The 22860-nt window shown below is 39.8% G+C and overlaps 2 protein-coding genes and 1 long non-coding RNA gene across 3 annotated transcripts; 1 reads left to right on the top strand and 2 right to left on the bottom strand.

The window, feature by feature from the left end:
- Nucleotides 1-2218: 2218 nt before the first annotated feature.
- On the bottom strand, nt 2219-4090 carry LOC117295981. The gene is made up of 3 exons (XR_004519705.1): nt 3561-4090; nt 2964-3040; nt 2219-2538 (listed from the first exon to the last, which is right to left on the bottom strand). It is a non-coding gene; the product is annotated as an uncharacterized LOC117295981 (long non-coding RNA).
- Nucleotides 4091-9511: 5421 nt separating this feature from the next.
- LOC117295835 lies at nt 9512-13529 on the top strand. The gene is made up of 4 exons (XM_033778607.1): nt 9512-9712; nt 10437-11313; nt 11825-12088; nt 13293-13529. Exons 1-4 carry the CDS (start codon nt 9692-9694, stop codon nt 13307-13309), a joined length of 1179 nt encoding a protein of 392 aa, XP_033634498.1. The 5' UTR covers nt 9512-9691; the 3' UTR covers nt 13310-13529.
- Nucleotides 13530-16218: 2689 nt separating this feature from the next.
- Nucleotides 16219-22804, bottom strand: LOC117296128 (protein prenyltransferase alpha subunit repeat-containing protein 1-like). Its single transcript, XM_033779001.1, has 7 exons — nt 22618-22804; nt 21579-21733; nt 20683-20758; nt 19656-19760; nt 19278-19551; nt 18634-18878; nt 16219-18278 (listed from the first exon to the last, which is right to left on the bottom strand). The coding sequence occupies exons 1-7, from the start codon at nt 22689-22691 to the stop codon at nt 17615-17617; spliced, it is 1593 nt and encodes a 530-aa protein (XP_033634892.1). The 5' UTR covers nt 22692-22804; the 3' UTR covers nt 16219-17614.
- Nucleotides 22805-22860: the final 56 nt, after the last annotated feature.

The following is a 22860-nucleotide window of genomic DNA, read 5'->3' on the forward strand; positions in this document are numbered from 1 at the left end:
CTAACCATAAATTCAACCCCATTATTATTTGCTTTAACTTTCAAAAAAACGGCGCACCCCTTTTGCACCCATTAAAATCTAACCCTACTGCTTATAGTGGTATAGGCTATATGCACCCCGTATAATCATTCACTAAAATAATGAACAATTCAATTTTAATTGGCCACAAGGGCACCCCAGCTCTCCGCCCCCTCTCCCACATTTTTGTTTTATATATAGGGTGCGTTCGATTAGCTTCGTTCGATTCGACCCCGGTGTGTGGCGTTTTCTTTTTCCAGGACGAACGTGTGCAGATAATTACCCACGTTCGTCCTGGGGAAAAAAACCGCCACACACCGGGGTCGACCCAGGGAAGCTAAACGAACGCACCCATTAAAAAGTGGCGCAGCCCCTTTGCACCCATTAAAATCTAACCCTACTGCTTATTGGTATAGGCTATGCACCCCGTATAATCGTTCAATGAAAACTGCAATGGCAACAAGTGCAACCCAGCCTGCCCTCGCCCCACATTATTTTTTATTATTTTTAATGAATTTGAAAGAGAATATGGTGCAGTAATCATCATACCCCCCCCCCCCCCTCCCCATGATGTTCATAGACTAGAGGTCTAAAAAAAAGTCGTAACCAAATATCTCTTACAATTTTTTTTTCTTCGCAGTTACACCCACCCAATCTATGAAAATATACCATCATTATTCCGGTGGTATCTATGGTATCTACTTTAAATAAAACAGGCTAGCCAAATAAAACAAGTCAGTTCGATAGACATTGAAGTCGCCTATAAATGTATTTTATACATTTTATTAGTGTTTACAACATTATGTAAAATATAACGTTTTAGTTTCTCATTTCGTGTCAATGTCTACATTAATTATCTTACAAGTGCATTACTATTAATTATCTTACAAGTCATTATCAGTTTTAAGTAACTACAATCACTTATAAAACACTTTTACTTCCATGCACCATTTTAAAAACTAGTACATGGGTACTTCAGAAAACAGTGCACAACGTGGACACTGGACATAAACTCTGTAGCAAATATTAAAAATAGCTTGTTGCGTAAATTTTTGCGTAACAAGTTGTTTTGGAGGCTAGAATAGACAAAATACATGTTTTGTGAGAATACTGGTCTTTGACAATTACCAATGTGTCCAGTGTCATTAAGGGGTGTGTCAACCTTTGACACACCCCTTAAAGACAAAGTAAAGTTATTGGGGTTAGGATTAATGTCCAGTGTCATTAATCCTAACCCCAATAGCACTACTTTGTCTTTAAGGGGTGTGTCAAAGGTTGCACACCCCTTATGACACTGGACACTATTGGTAATTGTCAAAGACCAGTCTTCTCACTTGGGTTCGCAATATTGTAAAACATGCATTGTTAAATAATTTATGCATTCTGTCTACATGTATGTAGTTCTTTCAATTTGTCCACATAATATTATCTTTCAATGTATTTGTTAAGCAAAGCACCCTACCTCTAAAACTGTTTTCTTAATTACATTGAATCCATAAAAATACGAAGGGCACTGCAATTGAATGTGATGAAATTGAATCTAAGTAGCAATGACTTGCATTGCATCAAACAAGGGCCCAATTTCATAAAGCTGTTTAAGCAGAAAAAACTGATTGCCAAGTTCTTTGCTAAGCAAAAAATTAGTCAGGCACAGCAATGTAAACTTTAAAAAATTTGCCGGTTGTTTCTGTAAAACGATAATTTTCTGTGCTTAGCAAGTTTTTGTGCTTACAGGATTTATGAAATTGGAGCCAAGTGATAAGAATTTTATACTTAACTGGTGTGGATGCCGATTTTGAATGTGGAACCAATTAAACTTATTAAAGGGTATATGTACTTTTTTCCTAACAAAAAACACAATGTCCACAGATTAACATTAAACTTACACAGTTTGAAGAATATGATAGTAGAAAGCTTCCCCTGAAATTTTACTTACTTATGTGCTGTAGTTTTTGAGAAATGAGTAAAAGTAATAATTTTCATCTCAGTTTTAGCATGTAAAAACGTATTAACCAGTTTAGTATGGTTTTGGTATAATATCATAACTGGTTAAGGGGATTTAACATGCTAAAATAATTTTGGCCTCATGAGACCAAAATTATTTTGTGACTTGTTTTACACATTTGTCAAAAACTACACAACATTAGTTAGTAATTTGAAGGGAAGCTTTCCACTATCATTATCTTCAAACCCTGTAAGTTTAATGTCAATCTATGGACATTTTGAAAAAGTACCCAAATCCTTTAAAGCCTATGTGGAATAAACATTAAAATAAGGGCCTTTTCCAAAGATCGTCTTGGGCTCTGGCTTGAATGATTCCTTTATATGTTTTGGGGCATTTTGTCTGGTGGAGCCTAAAGCCAGAGCCGGAGCCCAAGCCAAGGTTTGGATAAGGCCCTAATATAGTCTTCTTCTTGGGTGTCATCATACAGTCAGGCAGCAGGGCGCCATCATGGTCCAGTAAGCTGGTTGCACACAGTCCAAAAGCGTTGGTTGGCATCAACATCGAAGCGTCTCAAACTGAGGGAGAAAACAAATGATTTTAATCACAAAGCTAGTTTTTATAAATTTGTTGATATCCGGAGGAATAGGCAAGAGCGAGAATGGATTACCAACTCCGATCACAAAAGTCCTTCAATTGCACACAAGCACACACAACACTTCTGACATTAACTTTACAGATCGGTGACTGTTTGTTAGCTTGTTTGTTCGTTTTTCTTTCTTTTATTCCTCTTCTGTTTAAAACAAGAACTCAAATTTCAATGAAGATTCCACACATTAGCTGATTGAACTATAAGAACAAACGAAGTGTAATTTTTTTGAAATTTTTAGATCTTCAAAAGTGATTGATTTGTGAACTCATTAACTTAAACAATATTTTTAAAATACCCAAACTCCAAGCTGAACTTCACAGAACATTTGACAACAGTTTATTTCAAAGTTACCATGCGGTTTGTTGTTGACTTCCTCTGCTGTTTCTTCAACTGATGCTCATCCCAAAAGCTCATCACTATATACAAGACTGCTGAAAAGAGAAACAAATAAAAAGTACCTGATCACTAATAGTTACTCTGTAGTTATTATTGCATCAAGCTGAATATTGTTTCAAGAATGGGGCCATTATTTTTAATTGCAGAAAGACAAACAATACTGTTGTATTGGTTCCTTTGCCATGGGTTGTATGATTCTATAAGTCTTGATGTTGTGAATCGCAAACAGTGAGAAAAATATGTTCTGCTGATTAAAACCATCGAGGTACTACCTCCATGTTGTGACCAAACAGTTTAGAGATTCCTCTGAGATATTCAGAAATAACTGCAAATTTCTTGACGCTTTTCAGATTATTATTTGGAAAGGTTGGCATTCAGTGGTCAGATAAAGTAAAGCCATGAACTTGCTGGTAGGTCACCTCGGCGGGACATCCATCTCAGAAGAAAACATAACCAGCATTATAATTGAAAAAGAGAATTCCAACAATGTTAGCATTTGGGGTCATCTCAAGCCAAAGTCTGGTTAACCATGAGTTAACCCTGATACCTTACCAAACTGCGGTCTCATTGAGTTGCTACCAGGGCATGGCCTGCCCCATTGCTGCTTCAGAACAGGCTGTGGAAGACAATAAAAAGGGAAATGTTACTCTCAAGCCAAAGTCCAGTTAACTGTGAGTTAACCCCGATACCTTACCAAACTGCGGTCTCAAGGAGTTGCTATACCAAAATGGCCTGCCACAATTGCTGCTTCAGAACAACATGCTGTGGAAGACAATAAAAAAGGGAAATGTTAGAATTGTTGTGAAGAGAGAGGATTATTTTCCTTTCATACTTTACCCAGATACTACCTGGTTGACCTCTGATGACCTCGGTTCATCAATGACATCAAAGGAAGACTCGTCGTCGTCAAGACTTGAATCTTGGGTACCTAAGAGCCTGCTTGAAGGGGTGGAAAGCTAGTCTTATCTCTAAGCCTACATTCCCTATCCCTGTCTAGGCTAACACTATCTTACCACCCATACAAACCTAGCCCACCTTGTTGAGCTGTTAATGGTTCCGCTTTTACTATCGGTCTCTGGTGACAGTGATGAGACCGATGTTAAAAGCGGAGCCATTAACAGCTCAACAAGGTGGGCTAATACAAACCTGCTGCCTCAAGGAGAATCTTGAATCTTTATTCTCGATCGCTCTCTTGCCTTCATTTTGGCTGTTTCTTTCTGTTCTTCAAGTTGTTCGTATATAGCGCTGCCGAACGGGTTTATATTGCTGCCGAACGGAATTTGTAGTTTATAGCGCTGCCGAATGAAATTGGTGGTTGATAGCGCTGCCGAGCAAAATTAGTGGCAAGGGAAAAATATTCCCAACTGCTTTTTTTTATTAATTTTTTTTTTGTAAACGTTAAACTTGTGTTTTATGTAGTCTTCTAAATTAAATTGTAAGGGGCGTGGTATAATTTTTGCTAAGTTAAAGTAAGCTACATTCAGAATTTGATGCCATGTTGATATCAGAAACATGAAATACTAATTTAGCTTGACTAATTAGTTATTCAATATTCCTTAATTAAACATTGATCATAAAAATGAATGCAGATTAGTGATTTAATGGAGATTGGACAGAACTATTTTTAATGATTTGTTTTTCTTCTTAAAGAAAATTGAGAAATCCAACCATTTTTAATTTATTTTTGCTTAATTTTAATCAGAGGAATTACATTATTTAAGATGTTAATCGGCACTTCTAACTTATAAATGTTTTTATAGAATTTTGAAATCATGACAATTATATTTAAAATGACAACTGGCGACTTGAAGTTTCAACCCAACAGAAATTTCCAGACAGACTAGTCTTCTAAATAACAAGCATCATTGGCTTCGACCAATATGCAATCAGAGAAAAAGCCTGAAAAAGTGTGACATCATATTGAAACTATTTTTAGGGACAACATCAACAAGTTTCTGGAACATCTTGTAGTGGGCATGGGATATACAAGGGGTGAGACTCTGCAAGAGAACGGGTTAGATCTACTTCTACCTTTTGCAGTCTTCTTACTGTTCTCTTTGTCTCGTCTCCTTTTAGACAAACTTGGGGTATCCGACCGCCTTAAATTTTGTCATTATTTACATCTTATTCAATTGTTAGAAATGTCATAATTATATTCGCTCCATTTTGTTCCTTTTTCAACAAAGTCAAAGATCTTTAAAGTTTTTCTCCCCCTCCCCTCTCTCAACAAAGTCAATGATTTTTTTATTTTATTGTAAAAGTTTTTTTCTCTCTTTTTCTCTCTCTCATCAAAGTTAATGGTTTTTGAAGGTTTTATTTGAAAGTGGTCGGTCGGATACAGCAATTTGCCCCTACCTTGGTCCATTGGTGACCTCTTGCATCCACAGAAACCACACAATCCATAGACAACTGCATCTCTCCCTCTGCTGAATGCGGGAGCTGTTCACCAGCAGGTACCGCCTGTATCAACGCCCCACAAGTCGTCGTTTCCTCAGTCGTCTGTCCACACCGTACCAGGTACCTCCACCGTTGAAAACTCGTTTACTTTGTGAAAAACAACCCCTATTATCACCAATGCTAATTTAAAGTTCAAGTTCAGGGGTGTAAATAAACGAGTCAGTTCTATGTTATTGTCTCCAACATTTCCCCCAACAAGCAACTGAGAAAAGTCCCTGGAAAATGTGAGCTGTGTCCGGCATCATGTTAGTTAGCATGGCTTTTTAGTCATGGAAGCTTCGACTTAACGTCTACGGTAATTCACCGAAGTTCTCCCCAGCCACTCGCGTGCTCAACACCAAAGTTGCTAAAGAACGGCTCAAACAATGAATTTTGTTATGAAATTTTCTGCAGTTAGAAGTAAAAGATACTTCCTCCAGACTCGACAATGAATGCCTGAATTTTTGGAAGGTTCTTCTTACGACAAATTTAACCAGTTCAGTTCGTCAAAATAGCGGCGCGAAAAATCCCATCCAGAGCTCACAAAAGTGCTGCCTTCGGTCCATGCGGTCGTCGTCTAAATGCTGAAAAGCCATGCGGTTTCCAATCACCCACAGTGCTTTGAAAACTGTGCACAAACTCCTTATTTGCATACAGCGTACAGCCCCCAATACAGTTATGCAGGTTGCCTTAAGCATCAATGCTTCGCCACTTTGTTCCAATTAATTTGCATGCGAATCGTTCTACTTGGGATTAAACACTTATGTAACGCATCTTCCAGGCTTTTATCCTGCCTGTTGTCGCTATGCTGAAATGTAGAAAAAGAGCTATTCTAACAACTTTTCCTACGCATTGCATTGTGGTGTTATTCTCCACCTGTTTAACTGTTTTATTTTTTAAACAGATAACACATTATGAATATTAAGGGAAAAAAGAGGTGTGGTAGGCGGCTGAGGGTCTGAAGTTTTTTTTTTTCACCACACTCTATCTATATTTTTATAAATGTATAAATGTATAGGGACATAATTAGGCACTACAGAGGGGTGGGTGGGCTGTATGGGATAGCCTGAAGGAACATGGGTGTGTTTTCGCGGGCATGTTTTGGTTGAACCATTGTTGAACTTGCCATGTTGATCACTGGCCATTGGCCGAAACAAATTACGCCCGCGAAAACGCATCCCCGGTTTCTTGGCACGTAAATGATAAATCCCCTGTACTGCCATGTGCCGGGAAGTTATAATTTGGGTGGGTGTCAGATGCAATGTGAGACTTTCTGGGACGATAGAGGGCAGCAGACTTACCGGGTAAATCCATTGTTCTCAGAATTATGCGCATGTTCAGAACTACGTAAACAATGGAAATTTACCCGGTATGTCTGCTGCCACCTAGCGTTGGGAAGTCTCCTATTGTGTCCGCCATGCAATACTATTCGCTCCGGACACTTTTGCATATATGCAATCGTGTCCGGGCTATGCAAAAACCGTCCAGTGAACATGTACATAACTGTACATGTATGTGCGCGCGTAAGCGAGCGTGCATGCACTAAACCAACGTATATGCAGCATGAATATTCACGCATTTTATGATTGCAGCGAATACCCAACGGCCAATCATTTCCCATGTATGCACTAAGCTTGTAAAAATTTGCGAACGTGTTCCGTCGACCAAGGGCGTTTAATTTACTGCAAGGACGGTTTTGCACGGGGGCGGACGCAACTGCATATGCAATTGTGTCCGGGCGGACACAATTGCATTATGCAGCCGCGTCCGGGCGGACACGATTGCATATGAAAACCGCCCGGCGGACATAATTGCATGTGCAATAATGTCCTCCGGGTATTATTGCATAGAGGACATAATTGCATACGACATGGGCACTAGGCCGTTTTTTTTTTTGGGGGGGGGGGGGGTGGGGGGTCAGAAGTTTTAGGGCAGGTAAGGGGTTCTGGGTCTGTTAGATACTAACGTAAATGCTTTTATAAGCACAAGAAGTAGCTAAGCGCCTAAATGATTGCTTACCAGAACAAGGTTATCAGCGAAACTACCACATCACATGTACACTGTGACTAGTATCCTGCTCATTTCTGCTTAGCATAATATAAACAGTATGTTTTGCTTATAAGCAGGGTGAATTACTGGGCCCAGAATGGATAACACATGATTGACCGCCGTCTTTTATGACAGTTTGAAAGTTGTAAGAGCAAAGAGCTACGCATGACTCTCACGGATCGACTTTCACTCGTGCACATTTCATGACGGGTGGGGTCAATACAAGGGCGGGGTTATACAGATTGTGTAGAGACCACAAAACACGAAGTCAAACCAAGAACATGTTTTTTTCGTCGTTTAAATAAATTAAAATCTGAACGACAACAAAAATCCTTACAATTTTTTATAAAATGAGTTTTAGTTTTTATAATGTATTCATAAATACCTCAGACAGTTTCGCTATTCCTTTTGGTGGAGAGCGCGTCACGTGGGTGTGTATAAACCTTTGTTTATGACCAGTAAAAAGTGTTGAAACTTGGGCGTGCGACCTTGCACCTGTTCTTATAAGACAGTTTCTTCGTTCCTATTGGTCGAGAGCAACGGCTGAAACAGTTGTACGCGCGACGCGCACAGCATTCCCTTTAATTATAAGGAGTTGTTTGCCCGAGGGCGGCGGAGGGCTTTACCATTTCATAGCTGGAGGGGTGTTGTGTTGAAAGAAATCATTGAACAATTGTAATTTTTGCATTTATTTTACTTTTTGACCAAAAAGTGTTGATGTTTTTTACCGAAAAGGTATTTATGAATGGGAATCAAAGTGTGTTGAATCGGTTTTCAACTACTGGTGTAAACCAGCCGAGGCCTGGTTCTTGATAATTTACCTCGACTTCGTCTCGGTAAAACTATCAAGAACCAGGCCTCGTTTGGATTAAACCACCAGACCTCTTCACCACACACTGATTCCCTTATTTAATCATTTGTTTTATTAATTAATGAACTCTTGGATAAGGATGGTTATTTTTATCTAAAAATTCAATGATACAGTACAGTAACATAAAGATCAATGTTTTTAAACCACTTTGTATACCCACCGATTAATAAGGTGCACACACCATTTAAAACAAACTGACGGACGCGCAATCGTCGAATTCACACACACGAACTTGTTTCTGAATTAACGTTGAGGGCGTGGGTGATAAAGCACAATATTTCAGAGATTCATCTTTGATTGTCAGATTAATATTGAGCAAAACCGAACTAAAGTTGGGCCCACTCGATTGAACTTCCAAAACACATCAAACGCATGCTTGAGCTGATTTGCACTAGACTTGTGGACAAGTCGTTAAATCGGCCCCACGCCCTGAGATAATGAGGAGTCGAAATCGGGGAGCTATCAGTTCGCGCGAGAGCAGTGATCTCGCAAGACCACTATCTCAGCGCGTGGGCCGATTTAACGACTTGTCCACAAGTCTAAGGCCGTGTCCGAAACGACGACTTCGGCTACAGCTACGTCTAGATCAACGCGTCTACCAGTGTTGAAGAATAGGCAGACGCGCGCGATCTAGCCGTAGCTGTAGCCGAAGTCGCCGTTTCGGACACGGCCTAGGAATAGGAGAAGCATGAGTGACGGTCACTGACAGCAAATACCTTGTGTTTTGCGTGTTTTTGATTTTGTACTTAGATTTAGCCAAACTGTATTTTGTTTTTCATAACACAATGCCAGCATAAACCAAACTGTTCTGGAACAGGACGTACTGGACACTAGTTCCCCAAGGATAACAAGCGGTGTGCATGAGTTTTTGGGAGTGTTTCTTTTTAGGGTTATTAGCAAAAATTCCAAAATGCTAACCTACCAAAAATTGAGAAGAAATCTGAAGTTTAGTTGTATGACAATGTATCTGATTTAATTTTCAAGAGGCTGAGAGACTTCTTAATATTTTTTGAATTTTTAGCATTTACCATTGTTTTGCTGTAGGAGTTGTGCACCCTTACCTGGTAGGTCTGCTTCCCTCTAGTGGCAGAGCTTTCAAAAAGTCTCCCATTGGCGTGATGCCAGAAGGCCTTTAGGGTTTTTTCCCATTAGGGGATTTCCCCTCTGGTTCGGAATGCAATTCAAGAGCACGGATCGAGAACCCTGCAGAGGAAGTAGTAGACCTACATACGTGATTTGGGTTTTCACTTGTCGGTGATAGCATGAAAAGGAAACAAACTGGAAAGTGTATTTCTAATATTGGTTATTTAGCAGATACTTGGGCAACATGAGCGGACTGGGTGATCAAGTAAGTCTCTTTGAATTTATTTGTAAACAAAGGTAATTGTGTGTTTTTTTTTAATGTTTTTTTTTTTGCATGATGAAGATATCCTAATAATATGCAACAGCAATGATCGCTATTAATTCTTCTTGGACAAACTATAGAATCTGTAAATTGACATAGTGCATTGAGAATGGGTGTAGTATCCACAAGAAAGCATGGATTGTAGCTCAAAATGATAACTAGAACCAATTTTTTTTGGTTTTTTGGTTTTTTACAGCACCAGAAAATCAAAACAACTTGAACAAGCACTAAAAGAAGTTCTAGATAGCCTACATATTTAATTAATTTGTCTTAGGTGTGAGCGTACATGTCTGTAATTACAGGCAGGCCACAGAATCCATGGCTTCTGTTGCCCCCTGGCCCTGATTTTAGCCTTGGTGCCCCTTCAAATGTTGTTATTAATTTTTTTTTAAACGATTGAAGTGCCCTTAACAAAGTGAAAATGGCATTGTCCTACCAAACAAAGATGAATTCCAGGCCAGAGCGAACTTTGATACTCAAAAGAATTGAACAGATATTATCAGATTTGTTTACAAGGATGTTTCACAATGCAATGAGGAAGCCATTTATTCAATTCACAGTGGTGAGTTTACTGGCCCATTCTAAAATCACTGGTCTCGGGCAGGCCAACAAATCAGGACTGCTTAAAAGCGTATTTCACAACTTTGAGTTTAATTTAAATTTTCAGAGCAGCACAGAAAACTTCAAAGGCAAGGAAGTTGGGATGGAAGCTGAAACCGTTTTCCAGAATGCGGAAGATGTCTTGGAAGATGTGAAAGATGTGAAAGACAACATGTCCTCAGCAGATGAATGGGTAGATGCCGCTGATCAATTTGAGCAGATGACAGAAACTGAGGCAGAGACATCTCAGGAACAGGTGACGGAAGGTGCTGTTGGAGGATCCCAACAGTCAGTGGCAACAGACGGTGCTGTTGGAGGATCCCAACAGTTTGAGGCAACAGAAGGTGTTGGAGGATCCCAACAGTTGGAGGCAACAGAAGGTGTTGGAGGATCCCAACAGTCAGAGGCAACAGAAGGTGTTGGGGGATCCCAACAGTCAGAGGCAACAGAAGGTGCTGTTGGAGGATCCCAACAGTCAGAGGCAACAGAAGGTGTTGGAGGATCCCAACAGATGGAGGCAACAGAAGGTGTTGGAGGATCCCAACAGTCAGAGGCAACAGAAGGTGCTGTTGGAGGATCCCAACAGTTGGAGGCAACAGAAGGTGTTGGAGGATCCCAACAGTCAGAGGCAACAGAAGGTGCTGTTGGAGGATCCCAACAGTCCGAGGCAAAACCGATGTCAGAGGGTGCAGTAGGAGGATGGCAACATAACTGTCAGGCAGCAACACCCGTATTCCCGCCACTGTTCCCCAGAACTTTGCAAGAACCTACCGACCCTTCAGAAGACCTCCTTCGCTCCAAATTTATCAGACAGGTGACAAAATACGAGGGAGCACCTGTTGCTCCGAGTGAAGTTTTTGAGCTCCAGTGGACAGTTTATCAAGACGAGTTAGATGGCTACCTCACAGATGGACTGGTGCCTCAAGATACTGTAGCCTCTGCTGGTAAGTGAAAACATTATTTTTTATATATTTTTTTTGGGCATATTTTGTAATTATTGTACATGTAATTGGGTAATTGCTTTTTATCTTTATATTTCGCGCTATGAGGCCATCGTGACAATTTGGCACTTTATAAATATCTTTTTATATTTGTATTTACTGCTGCACCATCAACCTCTCATTGGAGTACAAGTTATTGTAGTGCTGTAGTTTTTGAGCATTGAGTAAAACAATTTCACAAAAATAATTTGTCTCAGTGATACAACAATTATTTTAGCATGAACAATAGATTAAGGCGACTCTCCTGCAAACATTGCTCTGTGATTTTTTATTTTTTTTTCTCTCAAATATTTGACAACTAAATAAGGCTAAAACTTCTACAGGTAACTTATGTTATGTGCATCTTCCTTCACGGTGGATGGGGGTTCTTCATGTCATGGCCAATAGTTGATCTACAAAAGGTATCAAAACCCTTTTACAAACCCTGTATTTTGTTTCAATGTACTGTTTAAAGGCATCGACGAGGAATCCTATAAACAAATGCAGCAGTGTGCACAGGCACTACAGGACCAGCTTTTTGAGGGAAACCTTCTATTATGTCTCGGGAATCTGAGAGGTTTCAGAAGGATCTTCTCAAGTTCAAAGGATCCTTGTCTTCGTCATGCCTTCCGAGGAAACCCACTGGAGGTTCTGCAGAATATCTACTACGGGGGCGAGGGGATACTGCCGGAAGACAGGATGCTTTTGGACGACCCTTTTCACTACACTAAAAATCCTGGTAAGTAAAAAGGGGTCAAAATTGACTTGGATTTTCCGCCATGGTAGCGACCAGGGCTTGATTTCACAAAGCAATAAAATCCATCATAAGACAAAATAGTCAGTATCACCTAGTGATTTGCATTGTGACATCACACTTTACCAAGCAACTACGATTGATTTGTATTTAAGATCAATCTAAACTCTTTGTGAAATAGGCCACTGGGCCCAATTTCATAGAGCTGCTTTTAAAAGCACAAAATATTGCTTAACAAATTTCTGCTTAGTAGATATGACCAGGGTACCAGACACAGATTGTATACGTGACATGATAGTTTTGCTGGTAACCATATTCTGGTAAGCATAATTTGTTTGTGCTAAGCTACGTTTTGTTATTAAGCAGCTCTATAAAATTTGGCCCTGGGTTAGTGTACAAATATTGACCCATTCAAGTATTATGGCAAGACTGCCTAGGCAGTGTTCGGCATGTTCTATTCCCGAGGCGGAAGGGAGGGAAGACAGATCACTCCAGGGATCACTGAGGTTATTTGATACAGACACCATGAAATTATGCCCACTCAACAGTATAGGTATAAGGAAGTAAATTTAATTCATGTGACACCGTCACTTTGGCAATAGGCTTGTCCATTTGCGCTGTGGTTGCACCGTTTATTTTTCAGTATATTGGCTAGCACTATTATTGAGCAAGACCATGTTGCGACTAAACATGACAGAGTAGACTAACCAGAAACCATAGAGCACAGGGAGATTGACTATATCGAACCATGCACTGGAGCATGGTCGACTATGGTCAATTCGAGAGCTTCACAGTTTCTGGTTCCCAATATACTGCTCTGGGCAAGTCTAGTCGCTCACCAGGGCCCAGTTTCATGGCTCTGCTTACCGTAAGCACAGAATCAGCGCTTACGGAAGCAGGGAATTTCGTGCTTACGGCAAGCGTGTTTCACGGAATAGCAGGCAAATTTTGACTTCTGCGCGTGCGTACTCTGTGTTACTAGGCATTCTACGCTTACAAGGCTAGCGCAGAAATTCCGCTCTTGCACGTAAGCGGGGAATCGTGATCGTAAGCGCAGAACTCGGCGGTAAGCAGCTAGAGCCATGAAATTGGGCCCTGAACTTGTTCATATGAGTCATAATGACTGAAATATCAACCAAGTCAGCAGAATTAAACAACGTAATAATTTGTTGGTCTTTTTGTTTTTCAGATTACATGAATAATTGAAGAATCTGTTGTGACCAGATGGAAGTTCTCAAGGTGGAAAACCAAAGTGCCTCGTGACTGGAAAACCTTCAAGTAGTCATCAACTCAACATGAACTACTACTTTATAATAATTTTAGATGGTTGTGAGTTCATCAAGAGGTGAAATCTGGACCATTCCATTTCATTCGACTTCACCTTGCAAAATGGAAGTCAGATTTCACTAAGCCCTACCCCCCCCCCCCCCCAAAAAAAAAAGAAAACAAGCTTGACCAGTTATTTGAATTGGTCAGTCATTTCAGCTAGTTTAAAGGCAGTGGACACTATTGGTAATTACTCAAAATAATTATTAGCATAAAACCTTACTTGGTGACAAGTAATGGGGAGAGGTTGATAATATAAAACATTGTGAGAAACGGCTCCCTCTGAAGTAGTGTAGTTTTCGAGAAAGAAGTAACTTTCCACGAATTTGATTTCGAGACCTCAGACTTAGAATTTGAGGTCTCGAAATCAACCATCTAAAAGCACACAACTTCGTGTGACAAGGGTGTTTTTTCTTTCATTGTTATCTGGCAACTTCAACGACCAATTGAGCTTAAATTTTCACAGGTTTGTTATTTTATGCATATGTTAAAATACACCAAGTGAGAAGACTGGTCTTTGACAATTACCAATAGTGTCCAGTGTCTTTAACATGTGTTGTTAAGATATGCCAGAGTGATAAGCGTAGTGGTGATTACTGGTAGGGATATGTGTGATATAGAAATTCTGTTTTCAAAATAGCTGGTATTGATCCGCACCTGTACTTGTTCAAAACAATCTCTCCTGGGATGCGCATGTTAATTTTGTCACAGGTAGATCCTATAGAACTCTGGGTTTTATTCGTCATGTTGTGGGAGACTGCAACTCTAAAACACTGCTCACTTTGTACAAGTCTATTGTTTTACCTCTTTTAGATTATTGTTCTCCTGTTTGGCATATTTATCGTGTTAAACACGAGACTCGACTAGAAAAGGTTCAGAGGTATGCCACAAGGCTAATGCTTCATCAAAGGAGACAAGAACAACCCTACAATAGCAGGCTTATAGAAACAGGGCTTTCCACCCTAAGTAATAGAAGAGAATATCTGTTCTTTGCTTTTGTATGTAAACAATTAGTTGCTCACAATCATACAGGTGCCTTGTCATCCTTTTTATGCAAAATCTTGGTTAATGCTAGACACAAAGATAAACTTGTTTTTCATCATTTATCAGCCCGTACCGATTCGTTAAAATTTTCCATCCCCTGCCGTTTTGCTCGTGGCTGGAGCAACTTGCCTACTGACCTTGTTAACGATTTCATATGTGCCCCCTTACAGGAATTTTCATCTAAGCTCAAAAACCATTTTGATGTATAGACTGGCTTTTTAAAGTTCATGTTTTGCTCGTTTGCCTTTTTTGATCCTTGATTTGTATCATGTTCTATGCTTTTTAATTATTTTTATAATTGTTCAAATTTTTTCACCCCCTGCAGTTTTGCTCTTAGAGAGAGTTACTTGCCTGTTTACAATGTCATTTCATATGTGTCCCCTTATCGGAATTTTGTTGTATTGCGTGTGATGCGCGTGCAAGGGGTCAATATATATATATTTTTTGTGTTAACAGCCATTTGGTGATTGTCATTTTGTATTCCTGTTATACCGCAGCTTCTCCCACAAGTCAACTTAAAAATAATGTATGCAAAATTACTCCAGCATTTGAGTTAGTTAAAGAGTGCAAACTTGTCTGAAAGACCAATCTTTTACCACGTTCTGTTTCTCCAGTGAAAAATAGCCACATCTTTCACAACAAGATTGATAAGCATGGGCTCAATTTCAAAGCTCTCCTTACAATAGATGCACCCACATTGGCCGGATGGAGGCAGAGAAAGTAATTCACACATTTGCTTGGTATTCACTTTACAGCAGCTGTTTTTTTTTAGTTTTTATTCCTTAAATTAAAAATTGTAATTGTAAACATTGTTATATTATGAATATTACCAATTATGCCATACTTTATTTAATAACACTCCTTCAGCTGGGATGAACTATTATTATTGTTTCTTCAGTTTTTAGCATCAGCTGAAAACTGCATGCTTTATGACAGTAGACTTAAACCTGTTGTCCTTAATAATTTACAAAATTTCAGAATTTCAATGGAAAACTACCTGGACCCAATTTTGTAGAGCTGCTTTAAAAGCATAACAAAACTTACTCAGCACAACAAAATTGTGCTTACCAGAATAAGGTTACCAGCTAAGATACCAGTTCGCTTATTCCAAATGTAACTGGTATTCTGCTTAGTTTTGCTTAGCAGAAAAATGTGCAGCAATACTTTCTGCTTGAAGGGAAAGTATACCTTTGGTTTTTAGAACCATTTTATTGTTTTAGGCCTATATAAATATAGGTGTACAATATACACATAATGAATGTTTATGAGTGCAATGGTGCGAATATGTTCATGAGTTGAAAGATGGAATGTTCTATTCAACGAGGCGGAGCCGAGTTGAATGGAACATTCCAGCTTTCAACGAATGAACATATTCGCACCATTGCACGAATGAAAAACATTCATTATTTGTTTTATATAACATCCAAGTAGATCTTTGTCATTTTTGATTGAAAGATACAACTTTCAAAACAAACAATTTCAACTGTAGAAGCTGAATGCTAGTAATTTGACTATGCCTTCTTGCAGTAACACATGCTGCGTTACCAAAGACAAGCGCACGCAGTGATGTTTTTACTCAGCTTTTTCATTCCATCCGAAAAGTACCATTGCAGGCTGCCATCCGAAAAGTACCATTGCACGCTGCCAGCGTGCAATGGTACTTTTCGGATGGAACGAAAAAGCACGGTGAGTGACTCAGCGTGCAATGGTACTTTTATTTGCTATCACGTAACGGACAATCCTCCAATCAAATGGCAAGGATCTGCTTGGGTGTTATATAATAACAAATAACTTGTGTAAATTTCATTTCAAAAGGTTGTTCAGTCTACTTGATTTTTAACAATGAACCTGACCAAAGTGGTATTTTTTTAACTTTACAATTAAAATGTTAAGTAGTGAACCACGAGGGAATCTGACTTGGTAAATTAATTTGGTGAGAACAAAGAAAAGTTGAAAAGAGCAGGATTTGAACCAACGACCTCCGGATAACTGTACTTGCGCTCTACCAACTGAGCTAATAATAGTCCCTTGTTGGCAGTCTCCCTATATCGGGAGACCGCCCAACATAAGCTAGATAGCTTAGTTGGTAGAGCACTGGCCTGTTAATCAAGAGGTCATTGGTTCAAACCCCTCTCTAGTCAATTTGTCTATGTTCAACCCCAAATAAAATACAAATGCACGGAATACAAAAATACACAAAAACAAAGCTCTAGAGCCTAACCCACTGTAACCAAAATATTTTTGAAATTCTATAAAAAAAAAACTTGAGGTATATTTTGTAGATTCCACTGAGTATATTAAAAAGTAACTACTGTATTAAAAAAATGCAATATTTAATAATCTGTTTGCCAAATGAAAAGCTATGTGGAAGCTAGTTCTTAATAGCCAAATATGGCAATTTTCTGATCGTGCCCTCTTAGAAATTGTGTTTAAACAAAATGTTTGTTTGTTATGTCTGCATGTTTGATATGAGCTTTTGGGCTACTCATCTGTACACTAGCATGCCAGCAAATTTTTATTAATATAATCTAGAAATTCCCTATATAAAGCAAAAAACACCTGATTTTAAAACAGCTATATAAGGCAAAGTTTTTTTTTTCACTCGGCACAACCAAGAACCAATCGCATAATAACAATCCAATTAAAAAAAATATTTTGGCTAAAATGTGAAAATCTTCTATGTAAGCCGAATGTGAACACAACTTTTTCACTCATCATGACCCCAAAAACTTAATCCTACCTCGGTTTAAAAAATAAATAAATCTGTAAAGAGTAAGAACAAGTTAAGTAGAATTTTTATACGTTGCATGGTGGAAATACGATAGTAAGGTTTGCGATAAAGCCATGTAATTGTAATCTCTAATTGAGTGGGGTGGTTCTGAAACTCAGGAGTGGAAACCTAGGGTTCTTTCAGAACCACCCCAACTCTATTAGAGATTATGATTCATGCCTCCAAATAACCCACAGCATCCACAGCAACTGCTGTGGTGCCCTGTGCTCTTGCTGTGGTGCCCTTTGCAAAGTTACAATAAGTAGGATTGCTGTGGCCCTTCAAGAGACAAGGTCAAGGCCTGATCAATACATGGTGTTACTGCAAGCCATATAAGAAAGAGTTGATTAAAAACAGCTGTTTCATCTCTTTTATGAAGCTGCTAGCTTGTCAAGCCAGCGAGAGTAATTCACAGCACAACGCTGCTGCGCTTCCTTCTCTCCAACATGCGTACCATCCACAACGATCTCAACAAATCTCCTCTCATGTTGGATCAACTTTAAGATTTCGTGTGACGAGAAGGCATCGTCTGTCCTGCAGGACCCCTTCCTCGAGGACGCTCGGGCTGAAGTCTTCGAGACGGATCTCGGGTGAGATGCTCCTCTCTGACTGGGTACCGGGTCTGAAGATGCATCCTCCGTACATCTTGAGTGAGGTTTACCAGCTGAAGCACTCTGTTCGGAAGCTCCTTTAATCTTAATTGTCTCAGACTCACCCTTGCTGCTTGCTCCACCGACCAAAGACGTGGACTCCTGGTCGGCAGCGAGACACATATGTTTCCTTTGAGATGCGTCTCCGCCTGAGAAACAGGCCTCAACTTCCCCTTCACCGTTCTCAAATGATTTATTCTCTATCGGTCGTTTTGTCTGATTCTTAGTTGGGTGGTCTCTGGTTGACTCACTCTCGGTTGGCAAGATTGGCATTTGGGATAGTTTGGAGGTATTGGCAGCTGCTGCGGTGATATCAGCGATTTTGTCCGGTTCTGTTAATGTGCCGTTGCAAAGTAGAGCTTTCCAAAGATGCACAACAAAGCGTCTGAGGTCAAACAAGCAAACAAACAATCAATTAAAAACTAATCAACTGAGGTAGTCCAATCAGTAGTTACCAAAATTTCCATTCAAAAATTTAAATAATAAAACATCCACTGCTTAACATAGGATTTGAACTGCCTCTCGCCATCGTGGTCGCTCGTTGGTCTAGTAGTAAGACATCTGCTGTAGCAGTGCAAAGGTTGTGGGTTTGAATCCCATCCAAGTGATTTGCCTGTGGATTTTTTGAGTATGCAGTGCTTACACACATCCATGTATGGGTAAAACTCAAACTAATAAAACACAACTTTTTACTGAAACTTCACAAACAATTTTCTCAAATAAAAGAGAACAATGCCAACCTGTGATACCACACAGCTTCATGCCCCGGGTACGATGTGACAAGATCAAGAATGAGTTGTAGCTCCTGCAGCAATAATCGAACATACAGGCTGACGTTCAACCCTTTACCGACCCTCTTGGGAGACCCCTGGGATGAGAGGCCAGTCAGGGTGCCCACAAGGAACTGACGATAGTGGAAGCCGCTGTGATCAGAAACGTGGGAGGAGACCCACGACTTGGTTGCTTTCAACTCCAACTCGAGGAACTGCAAAGGGAAAAAGAAGCAAGTCACATTATGGTCAAGTACCATCGAATGTGAACAAGAAGTCTCAAAGCAATCAATGTAATTCAATTCAATTCCAATAAGTTTAACAGACAATTACAAAACCAGCCCTTGAACTTCGCTCTTAAAGGGGCACAGCAATTTTCCTCTGGTAAGGGGGCACTTCTATGAGGACAATGTAAATTTGTACAACAAAGGTATAAGTAGTACCGGTACAATAGTTGAGAAGTAAGACTTTCGGCGAGGGGTCTCGAAAAAGACATACTCTCTGCACAACCCTGAAAATATTAAAAATTTTGGACGGACTCGTACATCATATTTATTTGAAACAAAAATTTGTAAATACACCTAGAGATACGAATTGACAAAATCAAATGATACCTGTGGTGGGCTACCAGCTAGATGCTCGATGACCCATATCCTATGGCTCCACGCGTTGTAATTGCTCGGGTATCGGCTGGCAGCAGCAGTGCACACCTCCATCTCGGCTCTGACGGAAGTCATCCGTGGTTCATTTCCACCGCAAGGAGCTTCTTCATCGTCTTGTAGCCTTTCAGCTAACTCCTCCGGGTGACCGTCTTGGTGGGAAGTCCGTGGGGAGTCTGCTTTAGTCGCTAGCGGAGATGATGGGAAGAGGTGTTGCAGCAGCCATCGTCTAAATACCAACAAACAGATGAAGGGTTTTATTAATTGCCACAAACCAAAGCTCTCGATTCCTTCAATATCCTCTGTGACGAAACTAAGAACTTTATAACTAACCTGTGACAGAAAGTCTCCGGACTCTTTGGATGTTTAGTGAGCACCAGTCGAGCCAGGTTTAAGTCATCCTCGACTTTCAAGAACTTTCTCAGCACCAATTGTTTCCTGTCAGAAGATGACAGAGAGTTGGTTTTCAATGGGTGCGTTTTAGTGGTCAAAACCAAAAACTGTTTCAAATGAGTTGGCCGTTTCCAATGACCGAAGCTGATCTTGGTTATGGCACCCATGGTACAAATACAGCTTTGTAGCTAAGCTTGGGCGATATCACGATATTATCGAATATCGCGATATTAATTTGGACACGATTTCGATATCGGATGGATTTGGTTTTAATCGAAATATCGATATATCGCGATATATCGCGATATATCGCGATATATCGCGATAATCGCGATATATCGATATATCGATTAAATAGCGGATGTATTTGCTAGCTGAGACATCTTGCACCCCATAGGTTTGGAGTAAAACCAGAAGAATAGGTCATTAGAACACCTCTCTTATGCTAGGACTGTCTCTTCTACAACTTTCACTTGGAGTTTTTAGACTGATGATGTCAAATTTCATTAATCGCGATTATATCGAATATCGCGATATATTGTCGGCGATATATCGTGAATAAAATAAATCAATATCGCCCAAGCTTATTTGTAGCACATCACAGGATTGGTTCTCGACCAATGAAAATATCACTCGACATAATATTTTTCCAATTTTCCAAGTACCAATTTTCATGGCTCTGCTTACAGCCAAATTCTGACTTACCATTCTCCGATTACAAGGCAAGTGCTAAATTTCTGTGCTAGCTATGTTAGCAAAGAATGCCTAGTAAAATGGAGTATGCAGGTGCACAAGCAAAAGTTCCCTGTTAACATGTTTAAGTATGCTTGACGTTAGCACAGAATTTCTTGCTTCCATAAGTGCTGATTCTCTGCTTCAGTAAGCAGAGCAATGAAACTGGCCCCTGATTGATTGACAGAGAGAAGGAAAGAGAGTGATGGAAACGAGAAGAGTGTGAGTAGTTTACCTGAGGTTCCATGCAGACATACATTCAGGGTTAAGTAGAACAACCACCATGCTGAAGTCACTTAGCTTTCTCAGGTCTTGAAAACAAAGAAAATTCAACACATGGTCATTTTACATACTTTGGTAGAATTTGATCTTATTCTTTGTATCTTAACAAAACTGGTGTGTTGAAGTTGAAACAACTGCCCCACTGAGAATAAAAGGATGAGTAGGTACACACATTCAAATGAGAGGCCTGTAACTAAAGAGGACCATAGGGTCCACAATTGGGTGAAGGTCCCAAGTTGGAAAGCGTGTATAAAACCAAAGGGAGAAGTTACAGTGCAAAGTTAGAGTACAATCAAAAGAGGGACAATAGGGCGTCCCCGATAGCAGGTGTTTATACACTTGCGTGAGTGGTGCAGGCTTCACATTATTCTATAACAGATGGGCACATGTAATGATGATGGAGAAAGAATGATGCCATCTACAGCATCCAGGCCTGGAATTTCATCTTTGAGAGGGCGGGGCCATTTTCATTTTGCAAAAAGCACTTCCATTGGAAAATTTTAGAGTCTAAGGGAAACTTTTGAAAGGGCACTAAAGGCCAAGACCAAGCAGGGCAACAAGGCCATGGTCTTTGTGTCCTCCATGATTCAAGGCCTGTTTTGACAACAAAATTTGGTTCTGTCAGTTCGAAAGTCAGTTTCCCTGTGTGTTTGACAATGTAGTCTGCATTCTAGGCGTCACCTAAACGTTAACACGCTCACCATATCTTTACAGGAAATTTAACTCCTGAAAAGAACAAACCTTAGGCGGACAGCCGACCATAGTAAACCATCAGTCCAGAAACATTTTGCGAAAATAAACGTCATCCGAAACGAAGGGGTTGAAACCATTTTGTACAGTATAACTCACCATGCTGTCTGCATTCAGACTCGAATAACTGCGAGTGTGCATAGTGATATAAAGGCTTGATGCCCCAGGTCTCGATCCCTAAGTTCCCATCCACGAAGACGATGGGACTCTTGTTGTACACTGGCTCCGGGCAATACACAAATCCAAACTCATGTCTGGGGGATAAATAGGGCGGAAGAAAAATTGCAGTGAACAAAATTAATAAAGGCGGTTAAATTCCATATATGTTTAGTCATTTTTATATTTATTTTAATATTTATTTGACTTCTAGGGCAATCATATAAAAAGTCTACTGTCCAAATGTAGCACCACAAAACAAACAAAAAAGAAGAAGAAAACTACAGTAACATTGTGGAAAGATATCCGTGTCCTGCCACTTTATAATATCATATTTCCAGCGCCCAATTTCATAAAGCCTGTAAAAAAACACAACATTTTGCTTAGCATGAAATTTCTTCCTTGAAATAAACAGGATTACCACCCAAATTTCCATTTGTTGCAGATTGCTTGTTACTGGTATTCAGCTGTTGCTTGCTTCCTGAAAGTCACATGGAAATTTGGTTGGTAATCCTGTTTTTATCAAGGAAGAAATCTATGCTAAGCAAATTGTTTGTACTTACAGGCTTTATGAAATTGGGCCCTGATAGTTGCGACGTAACCCTCCTCCACGCGGTCGTCGGGAGGAGGGGTTATCGCAACTAATTTTTAGAGTAAAATTTGAGTAACATAATAATATAATTTTTATAACAGATAAAAAAGTGGTGGCAGGAAAACAGACATTTTCCTCTGGCCCTGGGCTGGGCCAAATTTCATAATCCCTGTTAGCAAAAAACTTGCTAAGCACAAACAAATATTGTGTCGCTGGTAAAATACCTACTGACTAAAAATTAATAATGATTATTTTATCACTGACCATCACTGAGTTGACAATATTGTGCTCAAGCAAGCGGAAGTCTTCCTGCCTGCGCTGCTTGAATGACTTGAGCTCAAATTATATGGAAATGATCTCAACACAAAACAACAACTTCTTATAACTTACATATTTTTATCTTTTCGTAGAGCACAGCACAAATCTGACAAAATTCGCACAGCTCTACTGTCACTTGCCATCATTTTCTTCTTCGAGAAACGCCGGTCATCCAGTCCAGCGACAGTGAAATCATCAACAAGTTTGATACATTATTATCTCCGGTCGCCATCAACCAGCTGATGGAGAAAATGCATAGCATTTGCACATGACCGGCGGCGAGGCATGCATATGCATTGCAGAAATTTTTGCAAG

This window comes from Asterias rubens, chromosome 10 (assembly GCF_902459465.1).
Source record: "Asterias rubens chromosome 10, eAstRub1.3, whole genome shotgun sequence".
NCBI lineage: Eukaryota > Metazoa > Echinodermata > Asteroidea > Forcipulatida > Asteriidae > Asterias > Asterias rubens.

Bases quoted from the DNA above. Each gene is read 5' to 3' on its own strand.
- LOC117296128 (XM_033779001.1), bottom strand. From the start codon at position 22,691: ATGATGGCAAGTGACAGTAGAGCTGTGCGAATTTTGTCAGATTTGTGC. The intron at 18,879-19,277 runs GTATCATTTGAT...TTCCCTTTGCAG, and splicing joins TAGCTGGTAGCCCACCACAG to TTCCTCGAGTTGGAGTTGAA. The intron at 18,279-18,633 runs GTTGGCATTGTT...GTTTGACCTCAG, and splicing joins GAAGCTGTGTGGTATCACAG to ACGCTTTGTTGTGCATCTTT.
- LOC117295835 (XM_033778607.1), top strand. From the start codon at position 9,692: ATGAGCGGACTGGGTGATCAA. The intron at 9,713-10,436 runs GTAAGTCTCTTT...TTAAATTTTCAG, and splicing joins TGAGCGGACTGGGTGATCAA to AGCAGCACAGAAAACTTCAA. The intron at 11,314-11,824 runs GTAAGTGAAAAC...TACTGTTTAAAG, and splicing joins AGATACTGTAGCCTCTGCTG to GCATCGACGAGGAATCCTAT.